The sequence below is a fragment of the Varanus komodoensis genome, unplaced genomic scaffold, assembly GCF_004798865.1.
Source record: "Varanus komodoensis strain SLA01 unplaced genomic scaffold, ASM479886v1 scaffold119, whole genome shotgun sequence".
In the NCBI taxonomy this organism is placed as follows: Eukaryota; Metazoa; Chordata; class Lepidosauria; order Squamata; family Varanidae; genus Varanus; species Varanus komodoensis.
The window spans coordinates 204,224-212,603 of NW_025335344.1; the positions used below are offsets into that span (position 1 = coordinate 204,224).

Consider the following 8,380-nt stretch of genomic DNA (forward strand, 5'->3'; position numbering starts at 1 on the left):
TCAAGAAAATATCTTAGTGAATGCCAGTTTGTCCACAGCCTTTTTGATTTCATCATTCCTCAAGGTATAGATGATGGGATTCAGGGCAGGTGTCACAGACGTGTAAAAAAGGGCCACTGTCTTCAGTACTGGGTGGCTGATTGAGGGTTGCGTGTAGATCAGGATGCAAGGGCCGTAGAGGAGGACCACCACAGTGAGATGAGAAGCACAGGTGGAGAAGGCCTTCTTCTTCCCCTCCTCAGAATGCATCTTGAGAATCGCCGCAACAATGCGGAGGTAGGAACCGAGGATCAGAGCAAAACTGCTCAGCGCCACGACTCCGATGTTCACCACCACGACCGTCTCATTCAGAAAAGTTTCTGCACAGGCCACCTTCAGTAATGGTGGGACATCACAGAAATAGTGGTCAAGCTGGTAAGGCCCACAGTAAGGGAGCTGGAAGGTGAGCACAGTCTGAAGGGTGGAATGGAGGGAGCCCACCAGGCACGTGGCAGCCACCAGCCTCAAGCAAGTTACCCTGTTCATGATCCCAGCATAATGGAGTGGGTTGCATATGGCTACGTATCGGTCGTACGCCATGACGGTGAGCAGAAAGCATTCGGTGCCTCCAAAGAAGTGGAAGGAATAGAGCTGAGCTACACAGCCCTCGAAGGAAATGGCGTGAGAACCCGTCAGGATGCCGGTCAACATCTTGGGCACCGTAGCACTGGAATAGAACATGTCCAAGAGAGAGAGCTCACAGAGGAAATAGTACATGGGAGAATGGAGCGGAGGGTTGGAATGTACGACAAGGACTATGAGGACATTGCCAAGAAGAGTCAACAGGTAAATGGTTAGAAAGAACACGAAAAAGAGGATCTGTACTTCCAAAATGTTGGAAAACCCACAGAGGGTGAATTGAACCCTAGCAGTGAAGTTGGACATCTTTCTACGGTGATTCTGTTCCAGACCTCATAGCCTTGTGATCTTGTGCACTGCAGTGCCCGGATGAGACGATCTTGCACCTAAGCAAGAAAAGGGAAATCTGAAAATATTTCAATGGAGAGGTTTTGAGTCCCTAATTTACCCTGGGATTGTGGCATGAGGAAATGGATCCAGCTTCACTCACCATACGCCACAGACTTGGCCTTCAGTTCACCACCAACAACCACACAATGGCTGGCATTAAATACATACATACATAAAGGTCACAGACATATTAAATGCATGGCTTGCAGTTTGGTCCATTGGAACACAAGGAGGTGGGGATGGAAGAAAGCGTGAGGAACTGGGAAGGCTGAATAACGATAATGGAATGGTCTACAGGAGAGGTGCTAGCAAGGTGAGTGCATCAAGGAACAGCGGAGCTTAAAGAGATGGTTAAAGGGGGAAGGAGAGTTAAGGGAGAAGGGGGGGAGTTCTTTCGGGTCAAGTTACAGAAACAAGGAAGGAAGCGGGGGCAGGGGGGAGGCAGGGAGGAAATCAACAGCCAAGAAGTCTGCATGGAAGAGAAGGTTCAGAAAAGGGGACGCTACTACTCTTGAAATGTCTCTGGGAAAAAGAATCATTGCTAACCACTAATAGCAACCGGCCCAACCAAAATCTACACATGAGAAGGAACTATCTGTGCCACACCATTGAGCTCCTTGAAAGAGCAAACATCTTCACACTTATCCTGGTTCCCCAGACCCACCTAAGAACGGTGAATAGACTATGGTGGATCTGAAGATACCCGTGCATGTCCAGAAGTTATTTCCACCAGCGCACTGGAGCGGGGGAGACTTCTGCTTGCACTCCAGGCCTTTGGGTCCGGCTTGTAATTCTGGTTTCAAATGAGCAAGGTCCTCAATTCAGTTCCCAGGCACACCACTGAGAAGTCACAGCCTGCTTGGCAGTTTTCAGTTGCCACTGGCTGGTGCCTCCAGTTAAATGAACCTCGGGCAACAGGAAGAGGAGAAGGAGAAGGAGAAGGAGAAGGAGAGAAAGAGAGAAGGAGAAGATCCTTTCCTTGATGGCTTTGACCCAGCTCTATGTAGCAGGTCTGCCTGCCTGCAAAATACACACAATTTTTATAATGGCTATTTGCAGAATATCTAAAGATAAATTGGCATTAAAAACTCTCTTATCTCTGACCAATTGTATATGGAATACTAAGTACAGCTATAGCCACTCCACCTAAGAAAGGAGATTATAGAACTGGAAAAAGTGAAGAAGCAGGCAAATAAAAGCACAAGGGGACTGAGCGATTCCCCTACCAGGAAAGGTTACAATAACTGGCCCTTGACAGGGGAGGCAACGCAGGGGTACACAAAGTTATGCCTGCCATGCAGAAAGTGGACAGAGAGATGTTTTTCTCCCTCTCTCCTAAAAATAGAACCCAGAGACACCCCGTGAAGCAGATGGTGGGAAGTTCAGGAGAGATGAAAGAGATGAGAAGGTCAGATCCTTCCTCACACAGCACATAGTTAATCTGCTTCCACAGGGTGTAGGGATGGCCACCGATTTAGAGGGCTTCCGAAGGGGACTGGAGGGGAGCGATAATTGACTACAAGCCCCGACAGCCTTATGCTACCTTCAATAGGAGAGGCAGAGTGCCACTGCATACCAGGTTCTGGGAAACATGGGCAGAAGCCCTCATGCCCTCCTTGTTCATTTCCTGCAGGTTGGAACATTGAACATGGCATGAAATGGACTAGATGGACTCTTGTCCTGATCCAGCATGTCTCTTTCTAAAATCTTGTAGCAGGAAAAGAAAGTTGAAGCAGCGGCTCAGCACTGACAATTTCTGGATGTTCCCCGATCCTACCTTAGTGATTCAAGGCAAGGCTTAAGGAACCAAAGCTCCGCCTAAGCATAAGATCCATATGTCCATCTCATATCTAACCAGCCAACTTTGTGTAAGTAAATCCAGATTCGAATCCTTCGGCATTACAGAGAAAGAAATTGGTGCAAAATATGCAGAAACCCCTCTCAGTCAAAACCCTTCCAATCCTCTACATGATGAAAATACATTCACTTTCACTCCCTCCCTCATTAAAACAATAGATTGATTTACAATAGCCGTACCTACAGGAATGAACAAAGGGTTTCAGAAGAGGTCGCTGAGGAAGCTCATACTTTGGTACATCCAACACAAAAGTCATTGAAAGTCTCATCAAAATCCTTAATAAATTACCATCAGTTGTTTTGCCTCCAGGAAGGATTTCTGAGGCTTCTCCAGTTAACTTGTTTTGCTCATTGGTCTGGCTGTAAATGATGAGGCTCCATACAACAGTAAAGTTGTATTAACTTTGTGCCCCACAGGGATTGGGGAGAATTCCCCAAAGAAAGTGGAAGCTGAAACATCAGTGAGCAATCTCTGGAGCAAAGAGAAACATAGCATAATGTGAAAAGTAATATTTTTAGACTCTTAAACTGTACTCCTGTGTTTCTTTATTTTTTATGTACTGAAGCAGGCAGTATTCAGCCCAGATTTTGGCTTCCCCAGCTCATGCACCGAGCTGCCAAAAGCTCTCTTTATTCATTATTCTTTATTCATTTCTGGCTGCTTTTTTCCAAGTTGCAGTTGTGAAGGACATGATAAATGTTGCACTCTGAATGGCCAGCACAAACTAGAGCCTCTTCCAAGAGCTTGGCTTTTTTTCTCAAAGACTGGAAGAGCTTCAGACCTGTGTTGTGTGAACCTGTGGAAAAAGTTCTGTGGCAGGGAAGCCAAAATTTCCACTTGCCCCTGGACAAAGACTCAGTTCTGCCTCCTCTTCAGTGATGTGGATGTAAATTTTTCAGTGCAGGTATCATGAGAGTCCGACAGCCAGGGCCCTAAAAAAGTCCCAAATTGCAGGTAGTGGTGTTGGTCCATATTCCCAAAGTTCTTGCAAGGTTTATCTGCACCAGTGACAAGTCTTTCACTAAGCTAATGGATCTTGCTGGCCCATTCAAAATCAAGCCACCTCCCAAAATGTTGCATTACAGCAAGAATAGCTCTGACAATACATCGTGGTGGGTGTCCCAAAGTGTTTATTGTTGGCATACATATTGTTGGCATATTGTATGCCAACAATAAACCTTAAACATTGCTTGGTAGATAATAGACAGGTTGTGGAGCTCTTCTAGCACAGGTATTATATGAATAAAGCTAGAGGGGCGTTCCAGCTGCTGTACTTGGTGCCAACTGAAGCTTCTGGACCAGGTGCAAGGGCAGGTTGGACATGATACAGTAGTCCAGTCATGAGGCATGGATTGCAGTGGCTGGGGTACCTCTACCCAGGAAAGGGCATAGCTGGCAAGCGAACCAAAGTGACAAGGAAAGATTTAGAGCACTTGCAGCTGACACACCTGCTCCTTCAAGGTGATGCAACCCTCTCCAGAACAGGTAAGCAATCCAGTTCCTGGACTTGGGTACCGCTGACCCACCAGCTTCCATTTTTTAGCTCTCCTCCAGCCCATAACTGCACCCCGAATCAGAAAGTTTAAAATCTCCCCTGTGGCCTGCCTTCCTCCTTTCCTCCTCCCCTCTCTCAGACACCAAGAGAAGTCCAAATCAAGGCAGAAGTGACAACGGATATTCTATCTAGATGATGATGATGCAGTTTTAAGATAAGCTTCTTGCTTCAGACGTAATGCAAAACTAGAGACAGCAGGCCAATTGTAGCCACACATAGGATTCTATGTGCATTTTAGTATGGCGCTTTCATTTTCAGCCCTTTTCCCTGTAAATACAAGTGTAGAGTTTACCTTCTTCACAGGGGCTGTTTCATACCCAGAAAATATTGAGCTATCCCTCATAATCACACTCCTGGTTACTCGGGATCTGTCCAGTGATTAAGGGTGCAATCTTTCTACTGTTCTTAGTAGAAGATGAGTGAATAGCTAGCAGAAATGGGTGGAGCCTAGATCCTTAATCTATATTCTGGACATGTGCTTCAGGGTGCAATCAAGTGGAGATACTCATAAACCTCCAAGGTCAAGGACTGTGGGCATCATAAATAGAGCAAGAGAAGGAAGATCTCCACCTCCGTGGTTCTCTCATTCTGCAGAACTACTAGAGGGCCAGTTTTGGTCATCTAGCTGTCTTGCTTCAGGCAGGGAAGGAAGAAGGCTGGAGAGTCACCAGGATATCTCATAACTTTGTGATCCTCCTCTCCTCCTCTCAGCACTTCCTCTAGCCCTTCTCCAAGGTCCTTTTCACAATCTCAGAGACAGCGCTAGTGTAGTTCTTTCCACTCCAGTTAAGAGGAAGCATCCGAGCATGGATTTCCAGACAATCTGGAAGTCCAAAGCATCCAGTGGTCCCCTAAATTCTGCCCAGGAGCCATAACATTGCTCTGTTAACTGGCTAATTTTAAAGGAGAGGAGCAAAAACTTCACTTGTCTTTGGAAAATCAAATACATGGTAGCATCTTAAAAATCTTGCCCATGCTGGATTGCATCATAGCGCACCAACTGAGCACACTTTCCCACCCTCAATATGAGTCATTAGTCATGTTCGGTCTTTACTGAAACCAACAGGACCTCATTGTCCCCGAGTGCAACAGTAATTATTTTTCTTCCAATAAGCAACATATTTAATAACACTCACTGGAATCTGATGGACAGGTAACCCCTAGGCATGTTTGCAACTGTGCACATATCTGTAACTCTGCAGGGAGCAAGGAGTTGGTTTAGGACTCTCGGGAGTTGTGATATTATAAATACATGGTGGAGAAAGGTATGTGATCCTGCTGGTGTAGAATATCTGGCCACCAAAGAAGTCTCTACAGATAACCTGGATTAAAGAAGGGGAGAATGAAAGGTCAAGACATACAAGATGGAAGCCTGAAGAGACATCACAATGCAAGTTAGAAGGAACAACTATGCATTGAAGGAAACATAGAAACAGAGCAAGTCAGAAGGGACCTCCTGGGCCATCTTGTCTGACCTCCGGCACCAGCCGGCTCTGCTCACGACATGCCCACCATGTGGACGTCCAGCCTATCCTTGAACACCCGCACCGATGGGGCCTCATCGGAGGAGACGTGACCTGGTGCATTCTGGTACACATTCATAATATACCTGGTAGCCATTCAGACATTGAGCATTCTTCATTTTTTTCTGCAGTAGATTCACAAGCTCGCTCGCTCTCTAGAAGGACATTTTGGTTCCGAGAACTGTTTCCCTCGATCATACTAGCCAACAATAAGTTTGGGTGGAATATGTCTGGGGCAACTTAAATTACAGTGTTGTCACTGAGAACGAGGAGGCAGATCTGCCATGGGGGAAACCTCCAGCAGATCTTCTGAACAGAAACATATTAATTTGCAGTAAGGCTAATGAGTAGGTTTTTGCAAAACTTTTGTGTCTTGGTAAACATCAGAGAGATTCTAAAATTTGAGCAGCTGTTCCCAATCCTTTCTTCCAGGCAGTTTTCTAGGAGTCTGTGGCAGGTAACATCTCACTGCAGAGTCATTTAACCAGTGCCTTTCAGTTCACATTAGTGTTTGTACTCCAAGTGACATGAAAAATTTGGTTCTATAGCTCCTCTGAAATTCATTTACAGGCACTGCACTAGTCTCTGAAGAGGCAGTTCAGGGCAAAAGCATTTTACGAGTAAAGGACCGACTCTAATGTACTCCCGGATGATTTATGAGACTTGGATAATCTTCTTCCAGGTTATCATTGAAGTCTAACAGGCTGTAAAACTCTGGATTTCTGGGAGTGGTTTTCTCATATTCTTTGGATGCAGAAGGTGGATTTTAAGATGTAGGCTCTCCTTCATGTTTTGCTACAAGAGTGTGCAACTGAGACATGTGTAAAGGTATGGGCTTCAGCCAGATCCATGATGTTTCTGGATATATGAGAAATCTATCATCAGGTTTACTACTAAGAGAACCCATTTCCACCCATTAGCTTGGATTCACTTCCTTCAAAGCCAATATTTTGCAAAATGTGAACAGCAAGCTTTCTTCTGTGCATGTGTGCTGTCTCCAGAATTTGCAAAACTATCCAAGATTTCCAAATATGAGATGGATTGACTCCAGGAAGGAAGCCACTGTGTTGAGTTTCCAAGACGAAGTCAAGGTCAAGACATTTTGGAAGGCTTTCATTCAGAGGGCCTCCATAATTCAGACACAACTTGATGGCCCATAACAACAACATCAAGATTTGCCTTATTTGAAAGGAAGAACCTTCCTTGAGTGGTAAGGCTCTGCTCATGGAAGGTCCCTCCCCTCAATTTGTGGGAATCCCCTTTCCTCTCCACACCACATCTCTCTCCGTTCAGTGGGGTATTCCGACTCTCCATGAAGCATTTTCTAAAGCCTGGACAGGCTGCTGTGGGAAGGAGCAGGCAGGTGAGTCTATTTTTGCCAGCACAGTTGATCCAACCTTAGTCCAGATCGAACTCCAGGTGTACAGGTATCTGTGTAGGATCTTCATAAGTCATCATGCATATACTCCCTGCTGTTGCACTCAAAGTTATATGGAAGAAGATAAAAATTCCATAATGCAAATCCTTTAAAAAAGGATTTAAATGGAATCTCTTCCACCGTCTCTAAAGGAAGAGTGGGAAAACATTAGGTAAAGTAGGATCTTTGGATCAACTCTCTTCTTGTCAAATCACATGTGAGAGTGTGGGCAAAGTCCCAGCCACAAATCCAAGAACTGATTTCTAAGAATCCATTGTATCATCCATAGCACTGAGTCCTACAGGAATATTAGCATGGTATATAAGCGGATGGATGGATGGATGAATTTTGCAAGGTCTTAGTGACTGGAGGCAGAGGGCATCACTGCTACTCTGGAACCAATCACTTCCCAAACTTTTATTTGTTCTTGATATGTCTCATACTTCGAGAAATAGTTTTACACAGCATTTTTTTCTTTCCTTTTTATTTCTAGCCCAGTCAATAACTGAACTGATCTGGTCGATATAGTGTCCTACATTCGGATATTTTGGCAAGAAAGGATTAATAGAACTAGGTATACTAATAAATATCAACTTAATTGTCCCAGCAAAGTTGTGAAGCACCTTCCATTTGATAGGAAGGTCGGCTGGTTGCTTTCAGGAGCTGTCCTTCCAAATATTTGCAAGGGAAGTGTTTCTCCAAGTGATTAAGCATGATGTGTCCTATGTGTCCGAAAGTGAAAAGGAAGTGATGTTCACGTTAGGACATAAATAAAGACACAGAAGACTGAGTCTGGATTTTGCAAGCATCTTAGAATGTGGGAACAAGAGGCATGTCAGCATCTTGGGATGAGGGAACAATTTTATCATGTACATCAGCGATCTGACCAAGTATGCCCCAAACTGTGTTCAACGTGCACAACTGAACTCCAATATTATGAGATACCAGTAGACCTTCCATGACCTTCTTACCAAAGCCAAGTAAGTGTTATACCCTGAAACTTCTCGCATTGTTTGGCA

General features: G+C 44.9%; 1 protein-coding gene across 1 annotated transcript; it reads right to left on the reverse strand.

The window, feature by feature from the left end:
- LOC123018909 (olfactory receptor 10G4-like) lies at positions 1-924 on the reverse strand. Its single transcript, XM_044421368.1, has one exon. The coding sequence runs from the start codon at positions 922-924 to the stop codon at positions 1-3; it is 924 nt and encodes a 307-aa protein (XP_044277303.1).
- Positions 925-8,380: the final 7,456 nt, after the last annotated feature.